The following is a 26,255-nucleotide window of genomic DNA, read 5'->3' as shown; positions in this document are numbered from 1 at the left end:
AAGGGAAACTTGTGCATGCGTAACTGAGTCCCCTGCGCAGCCAGGTAAAGGAGCAGCCAGGTAAGTCGTGATGTAGAGAAGACATGGCCATCCCGCCCATCATTGGGGTGTGGGGTCAGCAGACCACAGGAGCTGAGATTGCTACATCTTGTAGGCAACAGGAAACCAACTGGCACACTGGGTGACATCCCCAGTATAGGAAACCTCAGCCCTGGCTGTCCTGGGGCACCATCTGTACACCAGGCTGGCCTCGAACTCACAGATCCACCTGCCTCTGCTTCCTTCCCTCCCACCACCAGGCTAGAGTAGCCATTTTTAAAACAGTGAATGGGGACATCTTCCTACAGGAAATGGGTCTGGAAATTCAAGCTCTTCTACACAATCCAAAACATTTTTGCAAAGCAAAATCGTTTACTTCATCAAAAGTAGTGTAAGACCCTCAGAATGAGGAGTCTCCCAGTTTCGGTAGGTACCCCCAAGAACTCAATGTCCAGTCCAGTTGCTGCAAAATGCAAGAGGCTTTAATGAACAGGAAACATTTGCACAAACAGGCTCCCTCAGCAGGCAGGCTAGAGAGAAGCCCCATCCTCTCCCCACACAGGTGTTTTGGAAAGCAAAACCTACAAGCTTAGGGAGGGGGTGTGACCCTCTGTCCATTGAGTACATGACTCTTTGAGGCGAGATGGTCTGGTCTCGCTGTTAGGGTCAGCCGACCTTAGGGCCTCCCTCAGGGTGTGCTAATTAATCTTGTCTGGGCAAACCGGAGTTGCAGCTATCTCTTTGTTTCCTAAGGACCCTATTTACCACCTGGTGACTCACGGAAAGGAGGGGCAGTGTGAATTCTTGCTATCCTGTTATCTCTGGCCTTGTGAGGGGAAATTCCAGGTCAGACTGTCCTTTATTTCAAGAAGGGGGGTTTCTTTAACTTTATTTATTTAATTATTTATTTATTTATTTGTCTTTCAGTAGGTTGCCTCGACATGCTGAGCAAACAACCACATCCAGAGAGTCCCTGATTATTATTATTATTTTTTAAGAGTCTATTCTAATCATGGCTGACTGGAACTGTTATGTAGACCACCAGGCTGCCCTGGAACTCTCAGAGCTCTGCTTGCTTCTGCCTCTCAAGGGCTGGGATTAAAGACCTGGACCCAGCTTCCTGATGGGTATTTATTCCTAAAACAAAAGTGTTCTGTGTCTCCCTCGGAAGAGTCAGAACCGGCCTCACATTCTGACCTGATTGGCTAACACAGAGGGGCGCAGTTTGCAGGGAGACATGACATTTGAGCACATCTTTTGCTTTCTGTAAGTGCACACCACCCTCACCTCCTAGGAATTTCAATTTCTGCTAAGTGGCTTCTTTATAATTTCTCCTGTGTTCTTAGTTTCCCAGATTCCTTTGCACCGAAGGTTGGTCATGTGACCCAGCCTGTATGGTCCTTAAATGCTTTTCCCTCCTGTTTTGCACTAACCACGCTGGGCCCCGAACAACATTAGCTGTCCAGTGTTAAAATCGGAGACACGCAAGGAAAGTCACTGGGATTTCTCTCTTACAGCGCCGGTGACAATATACTTGGAGTTGGGGTAAACCCTTATACCGCAGTCTCCTTCCTGGTGCTACAGAAAGGTCGGGACCTCAGCTTCCACGGGCTCTGCCCATTTCTTGGGCTCCTGTTTCAAAACACTTCTCTTTGCACAGCCCAGAGCGCCTCTGTCGGGCTCCTCACCATCTTTAACCTACTGCTGCCTTCATTTGGTTTAAAGAATCACTGCTGGCCAGGCGTCCGCATCCTTTTCTAGCCAATGCCCTCCTGCACCCCCAGTGCCCAGTCCCAGGATGTCCACGGAATAAGCGAGTTCGTGAAATTCTTCCCCGCTGCATCCGCACAAGTGGAAGCCAGGATGGCATTAGGAACAGGCAAGGCTTTCTCAGGCCGCTCCCGTATTCTGCAGGGCTCCATCTCTGATTCGGCTTTCGAAGCCCGGGTCGCGCCCCGCAGGCCATTGGGGGCTGGGGCTCACTAGTCCCGCCCTCGTGTCGCCACCGCCTATTAACGGCCGGGGGTGGGTGGGGGCCGGAGGCGAGGAAGTCGGTCTACAGCGCTGCACTCGCCCGGGCTGGTCTAGGCTCCTCTCGGTTCTGCTCGGCTCTGTTTGCGTCTGCTCGGCTCCGCTCAGTTCAGCATGCTGCGCGCCGCACTCATCACTGCCCGCCGCGGGCCGCGCCTGAGCCGCCTGCTGTCCGCCGCCGCCACCAGCGCCGTGCCGGCCCCCAACCAGCAGCCTGAGGTCTTCTGCAACCAGGTGAGATTCGCGATCTCCTCTGCAGGCCCTGGATGGGACGGAGCGGGCGACACGGCCTCAGTTTCCCCGCCCGGCTATCTTTGCGCGTGCCTCTTATGGTCTCACCGTGTATCCTCCCAGCCCGAGGCCGTCGTGTGCCTCTACCCCTCATTGATGCAGCCGCGGTATGTGTTGCGGAGCCGGCTCCTGGCCCGCGTGGTCCTGGGTTCACCCAGAAGGCCCAGGCGTCCCAGCCCCTCTGGGATACTTCCCATTCTTTTCTTCCCTTCCCGTCTCCCGCAGACTTGGGCCAGGGTTCAGAAAGGAAAGCTGAATCAGGATTCCCGCCCCCCACCCCACCCCCGTGGCCATTCTTACCCAACCAGGACTTTGGAGTGTTGTCTTAGCATTTTGAGGTCTGGTAAAGTCTGTGCAACAAGTGGGACTTGGCTGCCCCATTCTGCAGAATGGGAAGGTAGTCAGGGCAGTTCTTGCATTATTTTGAGACAAGATCTCATTTTTGTAGCCAGGCTGGTCTGCAATTCGCTGACTTCTTGCTTCAGCCTCTCCCACCTTGGATTTGCACAAGCCAGACAAGCATACCACACCTACCTTACATCCTCAGCCCTTCAGCCCCCATCTGCTTTGAGACTGGGTCTTACTTATTGGCTCAGGCTGACCTTGAGCTCGTAGGGTCGGAACATGAAAAAGAATCGAAATGAGCCCTAGAGGAGACACCTGATCGGTAACTCGGTTGCTCATGTTCACCTGGAGGCAGGGCACAGAGTCTCAGGTCCTAATATGTGCCTAGGCTTGATTCAGTTTGGAGTGTAGGTTGGGGGAGTGGAGTGAAGTGTCTCCACTGGCTGACTTTTTCTTTATCATGTTTTTTTTTTTTTTTGAAATCACAAGAACAGTGCACGTTCGTTATAGGAATGGGTGCCATTGACTGGTTTACAAGTGAGCACCCTATTGTACAACCGTCAAGAACACTGTTAAGGGATGTGGCCTTGCCTGGTTCTTTGCTTTTATGAGCTTGTGTGGGAGTCAGTGTGTTGGCTACCTGCCACTTTCATTGCTAAACTCTGTCTTAGTGAACACTGTGTTTGGCTTATCTTTCTTGGCCAGTACACTCAGCTACTTTTAAGTTTTGTTTTGTTTTGAGAACACGGGCTCTTTGCCCTAGAGCAGCACCTGGAGGGAACTCTAGACACTGCTGGACATTAGTGGGGTGGCTTTACAGCAAATCCTGCTGCCAGGGACAACCAGGACTTGGAAGCAGCAGCTCTGGGCTCGCTCTGTCTTATGCTCCTAGATACGTCTGTGACCGTTACTAGGGCCACTTGCCCCAAGGAGCTGCCAGTGTTGCTTCTGCAGATACTGGGCTTGCTTCCAAGGGCACCTGCAGGGCCTGGGCATCCCAGGGGGGGTGTTTCTCTTCAAGTTTCTTGGGTCCCATCTGGATGGGGTCATGTCCTCACCTTCTTATATAATCAACACTGGTTGAGTGAGCATGGGTTCATCTTCTTGGAGTCTCCTGTCTTGGGAAGGACCATAGTGTAGGTGAATTTATTGGGTATGTGATGAAGACTTTAGATGACTTCTGCTTCCCCCAGAACAGATCCATAGGTGTGGCTTCCAAAGGAGCCATTTTACCCATATTGTTAATTTCAGATTTCAGGGACTGAAATTGACACCTCTTCGATGAAACTAGTTTTCACATTGAAGTATTTCCTTGTTGACTTGGAGAACAGTTAAGGTCTAGAAAGGGAACTCCAACACCAAAGGTACATGTATGGCTTCATGCCTGGGGCCACACCTCATCCTCACCAGTTCTATGTGCCAGTAACAGTAATGAATGTATAAACATGTGTGATGCTAGCAACACTTAATCCCAACACTTGGGAAGTAGAGGCAGGAAGACCAGGAGTTAAAGGAGGGGACACAAAACTCTGCCTACACACTGCCTCAAAAACAAAACAAAACAAAAAACCTAAAAGAGTCTGAGACCGGGGGTGAGCTCAGTTGGTAGAGTTCTTGCCAACCATGCTTGCAGTCCTGGGGCCGAGTTCCAGCAATGCACAACCCAGGTATGGTGGTGTGAGCTTTTGCAATCCCAGCATTCAGAAGGAGTCTCAGAACATCAAGGTGATTATCAGCTACATAGTGAGTTTGAAGTCACCCTGAGTTATAGGAGAACCTGTCACAAGAGAGAAAAAGAGAGAGAGAAATAATAATAAATCCACCTCAGACTTAACTGCTAGCCATGCCTCTGTTAGTGGGTTCTTCACTCATGCAGCGATGCTTCCTGAGTTCTCCAGGCCCAGATAACATTCTAGATCCCCTCCTCATAGGATGCTCATGAGTTAGAAGGTGGAGACAGAGTCCTAAGTGAAAATGCAAGCATAGAACAAAGCTGGGTTATATGTGCAGGGGCGAGTGTAGGCTTCGGTAGCCACGGCCACAAGATGGGGTAACAATCCCACCCACATCGCACGCAGTGTTGTTGTGAGGACAAAATGGGACACTCCTCAGCCCTCACCGTGGCCTTGAACATTTATTACAACTGTATATGAGCTCAGACCGTGGCGCTGTTGCTGAGCCTATAGCACAACAGTGATAAACTCCTTCCCAGGTGTGACTCAGAGGCAGAGCGCTGTTATCAGCCTTATAGAAGTGCTGATAAACTTGGGGTTTGTATTTAAGAGAGTGAACTAGCTTGGGCAGTGGTGGCACACCTTTAATTCCAGCACTCGGGAGGCAGAGGTAGGCAAATCTCCAAGCTCAAGGCCAGCGTGGTCTACAAAGTGAGTTCCAGGACAGCCTCCATAGCTATAGAGAAACCCTGTCTCAAAAACAAAAAACAGCAGAAAACCCTAAAAAGAGGGAGGGCAGAAGGGAGTGAATGAGTGAGGAGACTGGGAGCTTTGAGTGCATTAAACTGGGGTCTTTGTTTTTCATCCCTCAACCCAACAGCCAGGCGGCAAGGCAAATCGATGGGTAGGAGGGGGCTGCAGAAGGCCTCCCTACACAGACTTTCTTTAGATTCATTGTTTATTTTACATGTATGAGTATCTTGCCTGTATGTATATTTGTGTACATGGGCATACCTGGTGCCTAAGGTCAGAAGAAGGCATCAGATCCCCTAGGACTAGAGTTACAGACAGTTGTAAGTCACTATGTGGGTGGTGGGAATTGAACCTGGATCCTCTGCAACAGCAGCCAGTGCTCTTAACCACTGAGCCACTCTCCAGTCCCTAGGAGTTTTCTCAACACTAATGCACCCTCAGTATAGAAAGTGTAGCTAGGTGGGAACTCACTGGAAACATCCACAGGTTCTTGTAGAAGCTACTTGCAAGAGTTCACATAGGTAACACTTAAACATAGACACCTCTGTCCCAGCCATAGGAAGGATGGGCTGGCTTACGTGTGCATAGGTTTTGAAGAGGCCACTGGGTGTCTGAATCCTGAATCTGGAACACTGTGCTGTAAGGGAGAATGCGGCCTGCCTTCTTCATAATACAAAATATATTAAACCAATTAAAACTGCACTAACCAAGCCTTGCCTCTGAACACTTCACCACATACAGTGTCCACAGGTACGCCTTCTAGGGCCGTGGTTCTCAACCTGTGGGTCAGGACCCTTTTGTCAAGCCTCTAGCTCCAAAAGAAAAAAAAAGAAAAATTGGCATTATAATTTGTAACAGTAGCGAAGTTAGAGTTGTGAAGTAGCAATGAAATAATTTTATGGGTGGGGGTCACTACACCATGAAGAACTGTACTAAAGGGTCGCAGGGTTAGGAAGGTTGAGGAACGTTGTTGTGGGGTAAGGCGAGCCTGGTCATTTCCTGAGAGGTCTGGGAAGGGCAGGCCTGTGTGGGTAAGGATGAAAGGAGACTTTGGCTAGACTTCATTTGTTTAAAAGTGCATTTGCTGTAAGCATTATAGAAAGAAGCAGGAGACTCAAGACTTTAAAGCAGCCTGCACTGCTGGTCTCAAAGTACTGTCATTTAAAAGGCAACACAGAGAGAAAGACACCATGGAGAGGTTTTTTTGGGGACAGGGAATGGGAAAAGGAAGAAGGGAGTGGAGAGACCAGCCTCTGAGGACAGGAGCAGCAGGTGAGAAAACGGGGGGGGGGGGGGGGGGGGGGGACACGACACACAGGACAGAGAGACAGGAAGTGAAGCAGAGAGAAAGGAAGAGGGGGTATGAGGGGGATGGGCAGGGCCCTTTTAAAAGGGAACCAAGTGAATGTGCACAGATGGTGCTCCTAGTGGCTGCAGCTGAGGACAAATCCTGTCAGAACTCAGAGGACAGGACAGGACAGGCCAGGTGTGTAAATGCTAACACAAAGCCAGCCTGGGCTGGTGAGACTAGCTCAAAAGGGGGGTGGGGGGCCGGGGAGAAGAAGATGATGGTGATGATGGGTCTCTGATAGATAGATACCCTGCTGAGACCATCACTGTCAACAGTGAATGCTGGGATACAGTGTAAGACCCTGCCAAAACAAAACAAAGCTCCGTAGACTGTAAGAACTGTCTCCCCACTGGTTACCATGGTTTACTCTTCACTCTCCAGAACCTCATAGAAAGGTGACTCACAGAGCCTGGAGATGTCTTTGGACACCAGTGTGGTTTGTTTGTTTGCTTGCTTGCTTGCTTGTTTGTTTTGTTCTTCTGAGACAGGGTTTCTCTTGTAGAAGGCGTGTGCTGCCACCACCCAGCCAGTGTTTTTAAAACCAGGGGCCACAAATAGTGTCCCATGCAACCTGCCTGCTTTCATCCATTTCACATGCTTGAGCTGCAAGGTGGCCGGGCTGCAATCATGCTTATGATGGGTCCAGCTGAGTCTAGACTGTGAAATGCATTCACCAAGTCTAATAACGACCCCAGGTGCCAACCCCTTACTACCTGGACTGAGGACAATTTCCCAAATCTATCCATCTGCTGCTTTTTTGGTTTTGTTTTGTTTTCCCTGAGGCAGGGTTTCTCTCTGTAGCCCTGGCTGTCCTGGAACAGGCTTTGTAGATCAGGCTGACCTAGGACTCACAGAAATCCACCTGCCTCTGCCTCCTGAGGGATCAAAGGCGGGTGCCACCACTGCCCCGCCCATCTGCGTTCTTTAAGGCAGTCAGTTCCTGTTGCTGACCCTGCACCCCTGGGGCTCAGGAGGGCCTTGGCTGTCGGCTTGAAAGCAGACTTTGCTCTCAGCTCTGCCTGAGAGCTATCTCATGACTAGACCCTCTGGGTCAGAGAAAAAGTAAATGTTTAAGGAAACATTAGATCAAACTCTGGAAATTAGCAGGGAGGAGCCACATTTGTGCTCCAATTTGTATTCCTGGCACTGGCACCGAGCTTGGCAAGGAACTGCCCTTGAGTAAATATTGAATTTACAAATGGTTGCTGTTTATGAAAGTGGCCATGGTTTTGTACCGAAGGGTCACTTCCCAGTGACCCAGTGTAAAGTGTCTGGGACTTGACATGGGAAGAATGTGGGAACAGGTGGGGAGTCGGTCAAAGGTCATGGTGAGAGAATTGACAGCTGTTAAGCACAGGGACAAGTTAAAAACCTCAATATAAAACCTTAAAATAGAGCCAATCCCCCCCCCCCCAAGTGGTGACAATAAATACAGTAATACAAAAGGCACCTGTCCTGGGGACAGGCAGAATGGGGAAGGACTGGGATCAGTTCACGGAAGTCCTGGGGGGTTGGCTCCCCTTAGCCTTGACCTCAAGCTAACCCTAGCAAGTTCTGGATGTTAAGAGTGTGTGTGTGTGTGTGTGTGTGTGTGTGTGTGTGTGTGTGGCAGTCTGTGTTTATCTGGAACTTGATCCCTGTACTTGTGATCTTGTAGTACAAAAAAGAGCTGCCCACTGTGTATCTGTTCCATAACTGCTGTTTAATTACGAAGCAGATGAGGGCTGGGTTGTTAGGGGCACATGACTTTAATCCCAACACTTGGAAGGCAAAGGCAGGAACTGTGTGAGTTCAAGGCCAGCGTCGTCTACAGAGCGAGTTCCAGGACAGGCTCCAAAGCTACAGAGAAACCCTGTCTCGAAAAAATAACCACATGCCAGGCATTGGTGGTGCACCTGGAATCTCTGTGAGTTCCAGGCCAGCCTGGTCTACAGAGCGGAGAAAACCTGTCTCGAAAAACCAAAACAAAAAGTAAACAACAAATATCAAACAAACAAAAAAGAAGCAGATGAGCGCTTGCCTCAAGCTCTGGGCCTTGGGTTTGATTATAGCTCAGGAGGTGAGGGAGGGATCAGAGTAAGGAAATGTGGGTGAGATTGGGCATGGCTGGCATGGGCTGGGCATGGTGGTATTTGAGAGGTGAGACAAGAAGATTGAGTTTGGGGCCAGGCTACATGTAGACTATCTCTAAATAAATAAATAAGGAAGAAAGGAAGAAGATGAGCGAGAAAGAGTCAAAAGAAATCCCCAAACCAATGATGTTCAGGATCACCCATGTGGAACGAGAGACACTCCAGAATCATGGGTCTCCTAGGAGACCATCCTCATTCGTTCACACGTCAGGACCCGAAAGGGATTCCCAGGACGGTGCTGGCTGTGTGCTGCGGGGAACCTGACAGCCATCCACTTGCAGAACTGCATGCCCAGGTTTCCTGGGAGCTGAGCGTCTCACCGGCGTCCCCACGTGTGAGGCGGGTACGCTGCCGTGGTAGGGAGCAAAGAGCATCTTACAAAAGCAGTGGCTGCATCTGACCAAGGAAAGACACCTCCAGCTCCTCTGCCTCTCCCGCAGGGGCCGTGGCCCATCTCCTGGGTCCTCCCATTGGGAAGCCAGTGATGGGCCCTCCCCCACCCAGGATGAGGCTGATAGTCCCAGCTTCTGCAACGAGACCACCCTCGGGAGGCCCATGTGCCGATGAGACCTCCTGCTTGCCCCAAAGCACTGACAGCTGCGGACGTTCGGGCTCTTCATATCATTTTGTGTTACTTGTTCCATTACCAGACACTATGGAGAGGAGGAAGAGTCACTCTTCTCCCTGTTAAAGACAATTCTAGAAGGGATGGGACCAGACAGTGCAGGTTTCATTTATATCGTGGAATGTGAAAATGAAATTGTCGGCTCTTTTAGTTTAAAAACAAAACTGACTCGGGGCCAGTGAGGTGGCTCAGTGGGTAATTTGTGGCCGAGCCTGATACCACAAATTCAGTCCTCAGAACCCACATGGTGGAAGAGAGAACTGACTCCCAAAGTTGTCCTCTGCTCATGACACACATACTATCTCACACATACACAGTTAATAAAAATAACTAACAAAAGCAAAGTAGAACAAAACAAAATGCCTGGTGGTGGCAGCAGACAACATTAATCCCAACACTTTGGAGGCAGAGGCAGGTGGCACCCAGCCTGGTCTGCAGGGTGAGTTCCAGGACAGCCAGGACTACATAGAGAAACCCTGTCTTGAAAATTAAAACAAACGAAACAAAAACAAGCAACTTGGAATTCTTTCTAGAAAGTTCCCTGCTTCGACAGGTCACAGCTACTGACTAATATAATGTCTTGTTTCGACCCCCCAGGGTGACTGCTTGCATATTATGTGGCTGAAATAATCTGTGCTCTGTCAGGCCTGAGACCCCAGGGTCCACCCATCCTGCTCACAGCCCTGGCAAACCTAGCCACAGCTCCTGCGCCTTCCACACCCAGGCCATTACCATGGCTACCTGACCTCCCTTTGCAGTTGGTGGAGAAGGCTCAGCTGACTTCACAGGAGATTGGTGCTGGCTACAGTGACACTGCAGTTGGAAGTGTGGTCCCCTTACTTAAATAAATGATCAGGGTTAAGGAGTGTTGCTTGAGGTACCTCAGCGCCCTGCCCGTGGAATGAGGCTTAGGGACAGCAGTTACCAAACAGAAAGGCTGTTGTCCCCGGGGCCTTCGGTGTGTGGTAACGGCCCCAACTCACTGCAGGCTCTCCAGTAGTAACTCCAAGAGTGGAGTTTTGAACCTGCTGCCCTGTACCTGCTACCCTCTGCAGCCATGCGAGTCTTTGCATTTCTTTTGCACCCAAACTCTTTCCGCTGTCACCACCCTTTTGTCAGACAATTCCACATCTTTTTTTGAGGTAGGGTGTCACCATGCACCACAACACAAGCTGGCATGAAAGGTTTTCTTTAGGATCTCCTGTGTTTGCGCCGGGATCAAAGGCACCTGACTCTTTGGGTCCCCTTTTCTCCGGGTCCCCCTGGTTCCACCAGGACCTGCGCTTTGCTCACAGCCCCCCCCCCCTCCCCCAGGACTTCAGCTCTGAGGAGCCCGGCCTGGCTGTTTTTCATCATCCCTGTCTGGCTTGCTGCTGGAGCTTACAGGGTGTTTTGGGAGTGACTGTGGAATCCTGATGACAGGAATAGACTCTGTTTTGATTTTGCTTCAGATCCAGAATGTCACCTCCCGACCTGTGTGTTCTAGAAATGTGAAGAGGAAGTGAGAGTTAAAGGAGGAACCTCCCCTCGGCCATGATGCCTGGATTCGGCATGTTATGTAAGGCCGGCCTTGGTTTGGGGCCAGGAGGGTTAGGCGCAGTGGAATTTTGGCCCGGACCTCTGGCCTTTTGTGGTTCTGAAGGAGTTCTTTTGGAAGCAGGGTTGTGTGAGAGCACCTTCCTCTCCTTGGCTCCCTAGCCGTCTTTGGGGTATAGTGGGGTGGGAGGGGCTGGCAGGGAAGAAATGGGGACCTTGAGCTCAGGAATCTCCTATTTCACCAGCCAAGAAAGAAGGACGGACCGTTGAACGGTCATTCTGACAGAATGACACAGCATATTCCGTAATCCAGTCTTGGCCTCCAAGCACAGGGACAATGCATGGAGTGTCCCGGTGGGGCATGTCCTAGGTGTCCACTTATAGTCTGACCAGCCCACCCCCCACCCCACCCCCACACTCCCCCCCCCACCCCCCGCCAGACTCTTGGTCTGTGATCTTTAGTTGCAGATGGCTGCCCCATGAAGGGTGGTGACAGCTCCTGGCAAGGAACTGCACACCTGTTGTCTCCGTGACTCCTCATACAGCCCCAGAGGTCAAACTTGTGAGACTGATTTGCCCGTCTCCCAGTGTCTGGGGGTGTGGACTCCAGCCCACGCCGGTCTCACTTTGAGCTGCACTCTTTCCAGCATTTAAAGCGTGGTGAGGCAGTGAATACAGGAGACTGGGCCTTTGTTGTCCGATGTTTGCTTATGACTGAGACTGGGCTGTGCTGTGTGCCCTATGCTGGCCTCGGGCAATCCTCCTGCCTCAGTCTTCTAAGTGCTGGGTTATACACGCCAGCCTCGGCCATTAGCTCTTTTTCTTTCTTCCCCTTCACGATTAGCTTTTAAAGGAGGTCCTTGGGGGACGAGGGCTCCAACCTTGACTGGAGGCTGTAGTTGGAAGTGGGCAGGTGATGAGGCCTTGGTGTCCTAAAGCTCGGGTTTAAGTCCCTGGCCCTCTGTCACTGCTGTGTGAATGTGAACCCAGGGCCATCCTAGTGGCTTCCTGTTTACCGTGAAGCTGGTGGAAGTCACCCAGTGTCCAATGCTGATGTTGACGTCCGTTCCTGCGGATGCAGGTTGTGTAGACAAAGAGACACCAAGTGACTTCTTGCCCTGAAGCCTGGCCCTCCAGTGCCCTCCCTAACTCCACCCTGTGCCACCTTGCCATATAGGGATCCCTGAGCCTGTGCCACCCCTGTCCATCCCCAAGTTCTCTTCTGCATTACCCCAGATCCTCGCTTCCCCTTGCTTCATATAAACCAGAATGAAGAGGGAGAGGTCACACCATGCCCCGGGGCCCAACCCAGCCTGGCACAAGTGGCCTGGAACCCAGCTCTGTGGATTAAGGTTCCAAGTCTGAGCCTCACACCCAAGTCCCTCACTGGGAACTACACAGGGCTAGGATTAAAGCGACAAATTAACTAGAGATGAGTATCAGTGGATGTGAAAGCATACAAACATAGCTTGCCAGTCTAGTGTCTGTTTACACATACCGTGTCGGATTTGAGCAGTGAATAGCTCTGCGCTGCAGTGAGAACAACTTGTTAATGGTGCAGAGAACTTGGCTTCCTGGGATTCTTACTCACCACCCATTGCAGTCAGCATGGGTACCTGCCTGCCCCATGCCAGGCTGGTGCCGGGGCATGCCACCTTAGGGGGGGAAATTGCAATGGGCTCCACTCCACAGGTAAGGAAGAAGGCTGGATTTACAGAAGTCCTGACCCTGGGGACAAAGCCAGGAACAGAAATGTTCAAGTCTTCAGTCCAAATTCTGCCTCAGGCCTTCATCCTTGATCACTGAACTGGGCCACCGTGTCCCCTCCTGGTGTCTGACCTGGAAGCTATTCTGTGTGTGCAGAGATGAGCAGATTGGCAGAGTAGAGCCGTCCACCCCTTGTGCAGTCTAGAATATAGATGGCTACCTGGGCATGGTGGTGCATGCCTTTAATCCCAGCACTCAGGAGCAGAGGCAGGTGGACCTCTGTGAGTTCAAGCCCAGCTTGGTCTTGAATGACAGGACAGCCAGGGTTATTACACAGAAAAACCCTGTCTCAAAACAACAGACATAATAAAGATCGCTGTGTTTTCTTGCTCTCTTAAGGGAAAGTGGATGCCCCTGCCCCTCCTTGACTGGACGGGGTCTGTGACACACTCTGACCTATAGAATTCAGTACTGACTGCAGATTCTGAAGCTAGGCCTGGGGAAATCTTGCAGCTTCCTTCTGGGACTCCCTGGGGAGTCACTACCCCCAGACATCTGACTATTCTGGGTCCACCATGCCATCAGGAAGCCAAGTAGTCACATGGTGCTGGATGGGTGTGGAAAGAACCGCTTTGATCACCCTGCTCAGGTGACTCCTGAACTGCTGAGCCAGCACTTGGGAGGCAGAGGCAGGTAGATCTTTTATGAGTTCAAGGCCAGTCTGGAACAAATCCAGTTCCAGGAGTTCCAGGACAGGTTCCAAAACTATACAAAGATATCCTGTCTCAAAGTCCTCCTCTGCCCCTCCCACCCCGTAAAAAAAATAAAGTCTTTAGCCATCTGGGGGTGTTTGCTACACAGCTGTAGGTGACTACCACACTAGGGACATTATCACTATTCTGCAAAGAAACCAACGCACTAAGAGGTCAGGCGGCTTTCTCGGGTAATGTGGCTGGCGGCCGGCGGGTCTCGCTTGGACGTTTCTGGGTTTGTGATTTTAACCTGGAAGCCACGGCTCCTTGCCAGCCTCCTGTGTGTTTGTTCTGAGTGCTCTCCTTTTTACCTTGAGGTGGTCGGTAGAGTTGGGAGCTGGACTGAGAACATTTCTTTTGCTCTCCTTGCAGATCTTCATTAACAATGAGTGGCATGACGCCGTCAGCAAGAAAACATTCCCCACCGTCAACCCTTCCACGGGAGAGGCCATCTGCCAGGTCGCGGAAGGGGGCAAGGTGAGACCTGGTCACCTGTGTTAGTACACAATGGCTTTGTTTGTTTCTTGGGGTCTCATTCTGTAGCCCAGGCTGGCCTAGAACCTGTGTCAGGCCTCCCAGCTGTACAGAGAGTACAAATTACGTACTACCTACAACACGGCCCACAGTTGTTGCTTCATGTTTTTATATGACTGAAACGTGGCCAGGCATGTGTTTCACTTTCCTAACTTAAAAACCATCAGATGTTTGAGATGTGAATCCGAGGCAGTCTCCATTACATATGGTGGCTGACCTGTCTTCCTTCCTTCCTTCCTTCCTTCCTTCCTTCCTTCCTTCCTTCCTTCCTTTCTTCCTTCTTTCCTTTCTTCCTTCCTCCCTTCTTTCCTTCCTTCCTTCCTTTCTTTTTTTCTGAGACAGGGTTTCTCTGTGTAGTGCTGGCTGTCCTGGAACTTACTCCGTAGACCAGGCTGGCCTTGAACCCACAGAGATCCAACTGCCTCTGCCTCCCGAGTGCTGGGATTAAAGCTATGCACCACCACCATCCAGCATAACAGCGTCCCTTTCTAACGACTGACTCATGGGGGTCTCGATCTCAATGACCAGGAGTCTCCTTCCCATCACACCCTCTAATGAGGCCCTCTGTTTGCAGCTGAGGGTCGGGACCCTGGAGGACTGTTTTGGGGGCGGTTTCCTGCACTGGTCCTTACTGACTGGCCTGTGGTGTGCTTGGCGGGAGGGGGGGTGCATGGTACTGGGAGGCATTGAGTGCTGAGGTCTGAACTCCCAGGGTGACTGTTTCACAGGAGGATGTGGACAAGGCAGTGAAGGCCGCGAGGGCAGCCTTCCAGCTGGGCTCGCCCTGGCGCCGCATGGATGCCTCCGACAGGGGCCGGCTGTTGAACCGATTAGCTGATCTCATTGAGCGGGACCGGACCTACCTGGCGGTGAGTCCTCAGCCCTCTTTCCCTCAATTATCGTGGCTGAAGAGGCGTATAGCATTCTCTGATCATCCAGAGGCCTTGCTGGATCACAATGGCACCTGATAGGGGCTACCTGTCACCAACCAGAGAAGCCGCAGTGTCTGTCTTGATTTGGTGGCTGTGGCCAAGATCTAGGATTTCGAGAGGAAGGGGATGAAGAGCATTTCTCTTGCGCAGGTCTTCCCTAGCGATCCCTATGGCTGGTCACCTCTCCTGGGCCCCTCTGTATGGTGGGCCCTCACCCTGGTCGCCCTGTTGGGAGAACTCAGAGGCAGCCACTTCCTCTATGGTGGTGACCAGAGTAAACTGTCCAGGTGCACTGTGGCATTCCGTTCTTATAACCTTGGGAGGAAGCCCTCAGCATAGCTGGGCTCCACTGCCCAATCAAGCCAGGCTGTGTCCCTCACTGGCTCAGACCCGCCTGCTAGCCCTTCACTTTTGACACCCAAACTTCTTGGAGCCCTGAGACCTTCGCACACACTGCCCGCCTCCTGCTGGGGCTCACCACGTCATCGCCATGCGTCCAGTCTGCCCCCTCCCCAGCCTTCAGGGTTTGTCTTAGTTGGAATTTCCAAGACGGAGCAAGGGAGACTGGCTTTCCCCCTAGCATGTTTAACGTGTGACAGACAGTCCATGTCACCGTGCTCTGCTCTGAAGGCTCTCTGCTCATTTCTGTATTCCCTGCAGCTGGTTCAGGTAGAGGACAGAACTCAGTGTCTGTGAGGTGAATGAAGCCGGCTCCTCATGCCCTCTTCTCCATGCCTTGGGGGAGGCTGGGGCAGTGGTCTAGGAATGCCCGTGACATACGGTGGTCCAATGGGGACTCTCACCCTGAACCTCTACCCGTCCTGGTCACTTCAGGCCCCCATGCCACTGGTCACCTTATTTCCTTTCATTCCTGTGCCAACATGTTTCTGCCAACCTTGCTCTCTCGTCAGGCCCTGGAGACCCTGGACAATGGCAAGCCTTACATCATCTCCTACCTGGTGGATTTGGACATGGTCCTGAAATGCCTCCGGTATGCTCTTTGTTTGGCCATGGAGAAGAAGGAGGGGGTGATGTTGGGAGGTAGGCCTAGCACTAGAAGGGTGCAGAAGGGCTCACAGGGACTAGAACCTGTCAACCGTGTCTACTGAGTGTCAGAATTTGTCCTCCAAGTGTTCTCCTCCGTCTTGAGCTTGAGCTGTGTTTGATAATTTCTGTGTCCTTGGAACTGGCCGTTTATCTGAGGGAGCAGATGTGTTTGTTGGTCTTCGGTTGTCCCTGGCTTCTGGCAGCCGTCTCTGTCCTCCATTTGGTCTCTGCTTTTCGTCACTTGGGCGGGCTGAAGACTTGCCAGTTGTTTTCATTTATTCCTTACTTCCTCTTATCTTGCTATGTGTGACTTCTTCAGGGACAGCCTTCATGTCGCCATCCCTTAGACACAATGCCAACATCCTGGGGGAGGGTCTGCAACCTGCTTCTAGTCTACCCAGCCACAGCCGGTGGCTGGCAGGGGGATGTGGTGTCCAAATGGCAGGGTTGTCCTCCACAGCAGGGGGACATTGAGCAGTTTCAGAGGCAGGTCTAGTCATGATGGCCAGGGAAGGCGCTGATGGCATCTGGTGCAGAGAGGCCAGGGGACACTGCTAGCCATCCTGAGGTCCACAGAACAGGCCCCTCACAACGAAAGATCTTCCCATCACAACTGTCCCACGTGCTGGGGCTGAGAAGCCTGAGTCCCACCCCGGGTTTGGCAGACCCTATGCACTTCAGGAATCTTCCTTCTACAAACCACGTCACGTCATCCTGAACCTTTCCTCTTCCTTCCCAAAGGCAAGGCCATTACATGACATGAACACATACCGGCTGTTCCCCAGCCATGATGCTTTTCTGTCACCGTGTCCCTGTGGTCGTGACAGTGAGCTTCATGAGGCGAGGCCAGTCGGGGAGAGGCACTGGCCTTTGATGGGTGTGCCCTCCTCCACCAGGTCATACCCATGATCCTCCAGTGCTGGGCTGGCACAGCAGGCACATGTAAATAAATCTAGGTGCTTAGTTAACAGACTCAGTGTGCTGAGTGGGTGAGAGGCAGCCCTGGCCATGGACCTGGTGTTTCTCAGTGGCATCACAGGCAGTTCGGAGGCTCTGATGTTTCTTACGCTGAGTGGGGCCCCGTCCTGATGGCCATCATCTTTTCTCTGGGAATAAGCCAAATGCCAGGGTGCTTATCAGTGCCATCCAGGACACTCTCTTTCTGCCAGGTATTGCAGGCTAGACACTGACTAACGCTTGGATCTTTCTTCTTTTAGTGCAGGCTAGACACCAGGTAATACTTGGGTTTTTCTTCTTTTAGCTATTACGCTGGCTGGGCTGATAAGTACCATGGGAAAACCATCCCTATCGATGGCGACTTCTTTAGCTACACCCGCCACGAGCCTGTGGGCGTGTGTGGGCAGATCATTCCGGTATGTGCCAGCCCCTCTGGAACTTGAAGTTGGGGGGTGAAACTGGGGGCCAGCCAATGCTCATTGTGAAGTAGAGTTCTGCAGGTGTCAGGAAGGGGTATTGGCTGAGAACATGGGCTTTGGCAAGTCTCCTGGGATGGGTTGAAGTCTGAGCCAGCAAAATCATTTACCCCTTCTGAGGCTCGGCTCTCCATCTGAACCGTGGCTGGCTATTGGTTATGGGGGAAAAGATGACTAGGGACTCACATGGTACCTAGTAAGAGCCATTGCCACTGTCAGTCCCCTGCCTCAATCATCATCCAAACCCATGGGTAATTGGTAGGGGCCCTCAGGAGTGGCCCTTCCTGCCATCAGCTATATCTGATGGTTGGTGACTTTTTTTTATACAGTGGAACTTCCCGCTCCTGATGCAAGCATGGAAACTGGGCCCAGCCTTGGCAACTGGAAATGTGGTTGTGATGAAGGTCGCCGAGCAGACACCACTCACCGCTCTCTATGTGGCCAACTTGATCAAGGAGGTGTGTGTCTTGTTTCTAAATGTCCTAGAATGGCTTGCTTCTTAACCTGAGAACTGAGTCCTCAGTACCTTAACCAGAGGGGAACTGGTCATCAGTACCTTAACCAGAGGGGTTCCTGCTGCTGTCTCCCACACTGGGGCCTGTGGCGCAGCACTGTCTGAAGGATAAAGGCCGTGGTTCTGGAACTAGCAGCTCCACAGGGGATTCTACAGCTAGGTTCCTTGTCCCAACCGCTTTTAGAAATCACTACAGGGTGACTCGTGCCCTATAGAGTGGGGCTTTCATTTGTGTGTGTCTTAAGTCACTGCTGGGGAATGGGGAGTTTCCTTTGCCGAGGGTGGGAGCAGCAAGCTGACTTCAGGTTTCCTGGCTTCCCCTATAGGCAGGCTTCCCGCCTGGTGTGGTCAATATTGTTCCTGGATTCGGCCCTACTGCCGGGGCTGCCATCGCTTCCCATGAGGATGTGGACAAAGTGGCATTCACCGGCTCCACCGAGGTAAGATGTCTCCAGTTTGCAGCATGGTGGCTCAGGCTCCCCTCCCCAGTGGCTGCTCCCTTCAGAAGTATCTGGTTCTGTCCCAGAATATGCCCCCCAGTCACCCAAATGTCAGCCACATATGTGTGCAGAGGGCAGAATAAGACTTGTAGTCTGCTAGCCTCCAGCTGCTGTTGGGAAGGGCCAGGTCTAGCTGGTGTCAGAGAGCCTCAGGGCCAGTCCAGGCCTTGCCCTAGTATCCCTGGGGGACCCAGGATGGCTCCTTTAAACTCAGCACTCAGGAGGTGGAGGCAGGAGGATCAGGAACTGAAGGAAGCCTCAGCTACATAGTGAGTTTGAGGCCAGCCTCAGCTACATGAGACCCTGCCTCCAGAAAATCCAAACAAGCCAGGCATGGTGGCACATGCCTTTAGTCCCAGCACTCAGTTGGCAGTATCAGAAGGATCTCTGTGAGTTCAAGGCCAGCCTGGTCTAAGGAGTGAGACCTAGGGACAGTTGGAGCTATACAATGAGACTATCTCAAAATAAAACAAAAGCAAAACCAAAACCAGGATGCCAGTTTCTGTACAGTGGAGACAACACAGGCAGAGCGTGGGTTTGGGGTTGTGCCGCAGAGCAGCATGGATTTTCTGTGCAGCCTTGCTGTATTAGGTGTCCCTTCCCATTTATTTGTGTCTTTACTTTGTGACAGGGTCTCTACATAGCCCTGGCTCTGTAGATCAGGCTGGCCTCAAGCTCACAGAGATCCACCTGCCTCTGCCTCCCGAATTCGGGGACTAACGCTACACCACCACTCCCCGCTTGTGTTTGTTTTTGTTGTGACCAAGAACTGACAAGAGCAAGTTAAAGGAAGGATGGATTCTGGCTCAATTGGTGTCTGTTATGGGGAAGGGATGGGACAGCAGCTTAACGGTGCTTGCTTGCATCCGGGCAGACTAGGGAAACAAACAAGACAGCAAGTGTCTCTCAGTTATAGCCTCCCCCGAATGACCCACTTCCTCCTGGACCCCCGATTCTCAAAGGTCCCACGGCTTCCCAAAGCACCACCACCAGCCAGTGGGGGGGGGTGGCATTTCACATCCTAATGGTGACACTCGGTGAGCCCACCTCCTCTAGCCTCCCTCCCCCGTGGATAAGGCGGCGAGAATCAAGCTGTTTCACAGGCTTCCAGCCAGGGCATGCAAAACTATGACTGCTTAGGAAGGAGTGAGCGAGTGAGTGAATGAAAGCAGAACCAGGGTGGTCATTGGTTATTCCGTATCGGAGAGGCCTTCCACACACTGTCCTGGGGAGCAGGGTCACATTTCTTTCCAAGGTGAGCAGGTCCCACCCCAGAAATCTCAGACTTTCACGAGGGGACGCTAGTTAGTGTAACAAGGGTGATGATTTTCAAACAGCTGTGCCTACCAGGCCCTTCCACACACAACCTGCCCTCAGGCGGAGGTGTTGTTAAGTCTCAAGGGCTGTTGGCCTCCTTGTAGAGATGAGTGTAGGCACAGCTTTGTGCCAGGAGTACCCTGTCCTGGCCCTCACAGAATACACAGAACACAACACTGAGCTGGGAAGGAGGCCACATCGTAGGCAGACTGGGTCCTGCCCCCTTTTGGCCACCCCGGTGGGTGACTGGCTGTGGGTCTTGGCTACTCTGAGCTTCTGTCCACTCATCCCTAAGCCAAACCAACCTCTGAGGGCATCTGGCGGAGGGCTGAGTCCAAATGCCAGCCCTGGCTCGGGCCTGTGTGTGAGCCACCTGCAGGGTTAGTTAGTGTCACCATTATCTAGCGCCCGGTGGCAGCAGTGGGAATTACGTTCTCTGCCCTCTTGGGATTCTGTGACTCTGTTCTCTGTGGAGGAGCAGTTACCTTTCTTCCCCTGTATCTGTGTCCCCATAGGTTGGCCACCTAATCCAGGTCGCCGCAGGGAGCAGCAATCTCAAGAGAGTGACCCTGGAGCTTGGGGGAAAGAGCCCCAACATTATCATGTCAGATGCTGACAGTAGGTTCCTGGGTGCAGGGGAGGGCCCAGGCCCCAGCATGGCTGATTTGGGGGTCCAGGGAAGGGCCCAGGCCCCAACACAACTGATTTGGGGGTTCAGGGGAGGGCCCAACTCCAGCGTGACTGACTTGGGGGTCCAGACCCCAGTGTGACTGATTTGGGGTACAGGGGAGGGCCCAGGCCCCAGCCTGACTGATTTGGGGGCCCAGACTCCAGCGTGACTGATTTGGGGGCCCAGGACCCAGCGTGACTGATTTGGGCGTCCTGTGATCTGGCCCTTGCTCCAACACCACTCAACCACGCATTCCCTGAGCCCTGTACTATTCACCCACAGGCCACCAGGCCACCATACCTCAGCACATCCTTCCCTGCCCTCTCTGGAAACACTCCCTTTCCTGTGTGTCTTTCCCAGCTGCCAGTCTCCACAAAGGGAAGAAGGTTCCATCTTATTCTGACCAGTCCCTGGCCCCCAGCAGGCACTAGCCCTGATGTTGTGCGAGCGTTGTGTGGGTGAGCAGTGCTGGGTTAGCGGCCTCTCCTCACGTCAGTCACCTCTGTCCGTGGTCCCCTCCCCACAGTGGACTGGGCGGTGGAGCAGGCACACTTTGCCCTGTTCTTCAACCAAGGCCAGTGCTGCTGTGCCGGCTCCCGGACCTTCGTGCAGGAGGACGTGTATGACGAATTCGTGGAACGCAGCGTTGCCCGGGCCAAGTCTCGGGTGGTTGGGAACCCCTTTGACAGCCGGACAGAGCAGGGGCCGCAGGTAAGCCTGCCAGCCACAGCTGGGCCCGCAGTCCAAGGACATGATTCAGAGCTGGTGGGGCTGGGCTCCTGTCTCCTCTGCTGGGTACCAGCTAGGTGTCCCGTTAGGGTAAGCATGAGACCCCACCTGTTGTCTGAACCCCGCATTTTGGAGAGTTTGTAGACCTTGGCAGGAGAGTGGCCACCAATCAAACCTGCACATGACACCTGCTGCTGAGCCATTCCCTAAGCCTCTGTGAGTTTGTCTTTCCATTTTGTTAGCCTCAGAGTTGCTTTTTTGTTTCGTTTTGTTGTTGTTTTGGTTTTGGTGTTTTGAGACAGGGTTTCTCTGTGGCTTTGGGGGCTGTTCTTGATCTTGTAGACCAGGCTGGTCTCAAACTCACAGACATCCGCCTGCTTCTGTCTCCCAAGTGCTGGGATTAAAGGCGTGTGCCATCACCACCCTAGTAACCTCAGAGTTTAAAGGGGAAAACATTGGGTGTGGCGTGCCTTTCTCTGGTGGCAGAGGGTATGGGGTCTCTCTTGGGTATTATATTTTTGACTCTGGTTATTTTCTCTTTGGATCTTGTTTCTTTGAGACCTTGGTCCCCTTCCCTTCCCAGCTGCCTCTGGCTTCATGTTCTCAGCCAGAGAGAGGCCTGGATCTAGCATCTCCGTCACTCTGGGCCCTCTCCCATAGGTTGATGAGACTCAGTTTAAGAAAATCCTCGGCTATATCAAGTCAGGACAACAAGAAGGGGCGAAATTGCTGTGTGGCGGAGGTGCAGCCGCCGACCGTGGCTACTTCATCCAGCCCACCGTGTTCGGAGACGTGAAAGACGGCATGACCATTGCCAAGGAGGAGGTTAGCATCTTGGCCGTGTGTGGGTGATTTGGTCTAATGTCTTGGCTCTGCCCGGAACTCTGGTTTTGAGTCACCTCCTTACCTAGACTCAGTCATTTATAGTGTGGTCCTGATAGGTCACATTTCCCTTCAGCTTACTGGGGCTTGCCACCATTGGGCAACCATTAAATCCCACAGCCTATCCTACAGGCCTGTTCATTCTGGCCCCTGGGAGTCATGAATCTAGGAGTAGGCTCATCTGGCCCTTTCCATGGTTTAGACCCACGAAAGACATTAGATGAGGTCCGTGGGTGACTCCCCACCCGGCACAACTCTGACACCTGTCCCTTTGCTTGTAGCAGCTGGGTTAAACGCTCATGCTGCATGCAGGACAGCATAGTGGCACCCTTTTACATGCTAGTGCAAACATTCTGGAGGGTCCAGAGTGCCTGTGTCTGCTCTCCAGCAGCCGGTGACACCTTTATTTAGCGTCCGCCACAACTCTGAGGCTCATAGGCACCCTTCCCACCCTCTGTCCCCTATGCCCAATAGGGCTCCACTTCCCTCCTCCCCGTTCGCTGCAGGCTGTCACTTTGCTGCTTCTTCCTCAGTTAGGCCCCTCTGTTCTAGCTCCACACATGTGCTGCTTACATGATAGTCACATGGTCCTAATAGCCAGCTTCAGCCCGCTCTCAGTGGCCCCGTGGGGCAGATCTGAAGTGGTAGCGACAGCGTGCACGCCGCTGCCGGCCTTGGTTTCTGAATTGCGTTGTCTGTCAAAGGAGCTGAGGTTACTCAGAGAAGTGGCCTGTTCTAGAAACTGCTGGGAAGGGCAAGAGAAACCAGAGGCCATTTCACAGTCGTTTGTTCAGCGGCCAATCTGTGCCTGGTGCCTGGGTTAAACTCGATGGGAGCTGGTCTTCCATTCTCTATGCTAAGTCCACGTGCTAACATAACCCATACACTGTGGGACAGTTCGCAAAGCACAGACCCCCAGGATGCGGCCAGTCCTTAACCACTTCCCTCCCTGTGTGTTCCCTGAGTTTGGAAGCAATGTATATATAGTTCTGGATTGGCTAGGTCAGTTCTCAGGCTCCACAGTCCCTACTGTCCGCCATCTCCTGCTACCTGTCAGCCCTGGGGGTGGGGAGCAGGCGCTTCCTGTCTCCCAGCCTTCGTCCTCTGCCCTGCCTCTCCAGATCTTTGGACCAGTGATGCAGATCCTCAAATTCAAGACCATAGAGGAGGTCGTGGGGAGAGCCAATAATTCCAAGTATGGGCTGGCAGCAGCTGTCTTCACCAAGGATCTGGATAAGGCTAATTACCTGTCGCAAGCCCTCCAGGCTGGCACTGTGTGGTAAGAGCCTCCCAGCAGCTTCTTCTCAACCCAATAAAATATCCCCCAAAGCAGAGTCTTCTGGAACCCTAGAATTGGGTCCCTGGTTTAGGAGCTGTCCAGCCATATCCTCTTCCAGAGCAGGTACCCCTGAAGCCAGAGACTGGCCACTTTCCCCTGCGGTGGGAGCCCAGGCCGAGAGCACACACAGATGCTCAATGCCTGCTTCACCGTTTGGATTAGAGGAAGAACAAATGTGGACTGGGCTGCATCGAGAGCAGCAGCCTCCACTTTACCTCGGGGGAAGAGACGTGATCTGTTACTGCGGAGCACGCTCCCGCAGTCCCTCCAAGAGTTCATCGCAGGTGACTGTGTGTCCAGAGAAGCCCACACTCCTGTGATGGGCACTATTGCCCAGTAACAGAAACAGCACAGAGCCGTTGCATGAGCTAATTGGAAACCAGACATTCTCACAGGAACGTGTGCACACGACAGGGCAGCCAAAAAGCAGCAGTGAATGCCTATGAGTAGGCGGGTGGACAGATAGCAGGCCTGTCCGTAGAGGAAAGCGATTCAGGAACAGAGGAATGGAGTCCTGGTGCGTGATGCAGTGTGGGTAACCTTGGCAACATGATACTAAGTGACAGAACCCAGATGCTATCAGCCACAGACTGATTCTGCAGACTCACAAGGGTTCTTCATTCGTAGATGCTGGGCTTGGAGCGAGGGGGCAGGAAGAGGCCGTTAATGGGGTGCAGTGTTTCTTTTTAGGGTGTCAGAAATAATCGGGAGCTAGACAGTGGTAAGGGTTCACCAGGACTCTGAATGTGACACAGACCACCAAGCTGGGCCCTTTTTAAAAAAACATTTTCTAAGCATGTATATGTGCACGAGTGCACAGGCCTGTGTGTGCATATATACGTGTGTGTGTATATATGTATGTACAGGGATGCACATGCCACATGTGTGTGAGGGCCTTCTGTCATGTGGGTCCCAGAAACTAAACATGGTTGCCAGGCTTGGTAGTAGACCCCTTCACCCACAGGACAAGCCATGCTGCTACCCTGAGCCACCCGCTTTTAAATGCTGAATTTTCATTTAAATTTTCATAACTTTTAGCTTGTAAGGGGTTAGCAAGTGCCAGGATAGGCTCCAAAACTACACAGAGAAACCCTGCCTCAAAAACCAAAAAAAGACGGTGAAGGGGGAGCCTAGCCCCTATTAGCCAAGATGACCCCTTCTAATTGGAAGCTGGGACATGGTGTGTTGTGTTGGTGCCCCTCTGTGATCACATCTACATGGATAAGGATGATAGCAGACTCGCCTCCTCCACGTCTCCACTTTCCATGTAAGATTGTGGAGCCATACCGGGCCTGGAACGGCATGTAATCCCTCATGGCCACCTCTGTGTCCTCAGGATCAACTGCTACGATGTGTTTGGAGCCCAGTCCCCGTTTGGTGGTTATAAGATGTCCGGGAGCGGCCGGGAGCTGGGCGAGTATGGCCTGCAGGCCTACACTGAAGTGAAGACGGTAAGTGCACACATGTGGGCCTCTATGGCCTGGCCTCACCAGTCAGGGTATTGGCTAACATTTCTCACTGAAGCCAGAGAAGTCACAGAAGAGGTTAGACACAGTCTCTGGGGTCTTACCCTGACCAGCCCCACACAGTAACTTGCCAAGGAATTGATTAGCCTGAGAGAAGACAGGACCCCACTAGGGGAAGCATGAAGACGCTTCCCAGTAAGAAACATGAGCAGGCACAGCTGCCAAGCCACCCTCGTCCAGTTCTGCTCAATGGAACGTAGCCCAGAGGGTGACAGTGCTGTGCACACAGGTTCTCCGAGAAGAAAAGTCAGGTGTAACCTCAGTGCCCAACGTGTTAGCATCTGTCCAACCAGGCAATGCAGATCATTTTTACAATGGCTCGTCACACGTGATTGGGAAATGCTCTGTGTTTAACAGAAAGGAGGCGGGCACAAAATAAAGAAGGAAGAGCCAAATTTTAGCACACTTCGTGATATCTACAAACTGAGATACAGTTGTGGGCCTTTGTCCACTATGACTCCCGGGGATTTGGCCTTGGCCTCTTAATGTTACCCTGTGCGAGGCTCCTTGTGGGGGTCTGAACAGTGTTGGGTGTTACAGCTTCCTGACCTCAATGCACCAGATTACACTAAACCAGGATTGTCCCCACGCCTCAGGAAAGGGCCTCCAGATATTGCCAGATGTCCCCTAGGGCCTTGGGTGAGAATCTAGGAAGGGGACAGGGTGTGTTCTCCCACAGAGGACAGCCTGCTGCCGGGGAGAGAGAAGGCGGCTGTGGTTGCCAAGTGCGAGGAATAACTATTTCTCCGAACCCCTTACAGGTCACCGTCAAAGTGCCGCAGAAGAACTCGTAAGCAAGCAACGTGCCGGCTTCCTCACCCAGCACCCGAAAGCCCAACAAGACCCCGAGAAAGACAACCATGCACACACGCCTCTGAAGGGAAAACTTCACCAAAATGCCAGGCCAAGAAAGTCAGAGCTTGATAAAACAGGGTGGAGTGGGGTGTGTGCAAAACTCCCTACGAACCCGTTTGGGAATGGGGCTCAGGCAGAATGCATCCCCGGCATATGCAAGACCCTGCGTTCCATCCCCAGGCTGCAAATGAGCAATAAAACCCACTGATGAGGGCTGCAAGGTCATTTCTCCCAGAAGCAGATTCTGAGCTCTTGTCTCCATTGCGCTCTGTAACCCACCCCTTTCGGAGGAGAAGAGGCCACTGTTAGAATTGCAGTAGCTTTGTGGGACATTAGCACCTTGCTTTGTGTCCTGGACAAAGAGTCATTAAAAGCAGGACCGCTCTCAATTCCTAGACTGTGCACCCCCCACACACACACACACACACTAATCCAGGGACATGACCAGCACCAGGCTGGGGTGTCCCCACTATTTGCTGGAGAATCATTACTCCCCTCCCCTTCTTAGAGCACATGTCCTTTATTCTCAGAGGAGACTCTGGGCCAATAAGCCAGGGAGGGAGGCAGGCAGGCAGGCATGGCTATCCGTGGGTGCTGCTACATTTTGGTAGTTCACACTGGCCTGTCTCACAGGAGATTGAGTAGCTGACACCTGCTTGCTTCTTTCCCAGTGGCCCAGGTAGCCTTCAGTGGAGATGCCTCACCTCAGACCAGGGGCTCACTGTTGCTCCTGATGATTGCT

The 26,255-nt window shown here is 52.4% G+C and overlaps 1 protein-coding gene across 1 annotated transcript; it reads left to right on the top strand.

The window, feature by feature from the left end:
- Nucleotides 1-2,141: 2,141 nt before the first annotated feature.
- Nucleotides 2,142-25,738, top strand: Aldh2 (aldehyde dehydrogenase 2 family member). Its single transcript, XM_051176586.1, has 13 exons — nt 2,142-2,304; nt 13,608-13,712; nt 14,498-14,638; nt 15,613-15,692; nt 17,010-17,121; nt 17,511-17,639; nt 18,022-18,135; nt 20,028-20,130; nt 20,709-20,893; nt 21,572-21,736; nt 22,915-23,072; nt 24,469-24,583; nt 25,420-25,738. The coding sequence occupies exons 1-13, from the start codon at nt 2,185-2,187 to the stop codon at nt 25,450-25,452; spliced, it is 1,560 nt and encodes a 519-aa protein (XP_051032543.1). The 5' UTR covers nt 2,142-2,184; the 3' UTR covers nt 25,453-25,738.
- Nucleotides 25,739-26,255: the final 517 nt, after the last annotated feature.

The sequence above is a fragment of the Phodopus roborovskii genome, unplaced genomic scaffold (assembly GCF_943737965.1).
Source record: "Phodopus roborovskii unplaced genomic scaffold, PHOROB, whole genome shotgun sequence".
In the NCBI taxonomy this organism is placed as follows: Eukaryota; Metazoa; Chordata; class Mammalia; order Rodentia; family Cricetidae; genus Phodopus; species Phodopus roborovskii.
The sequence above is the reverse complement of the archived record's forward strand: the minus strand, read 5'-3'. Positions and strand labels throughout refer to the sequence as shown.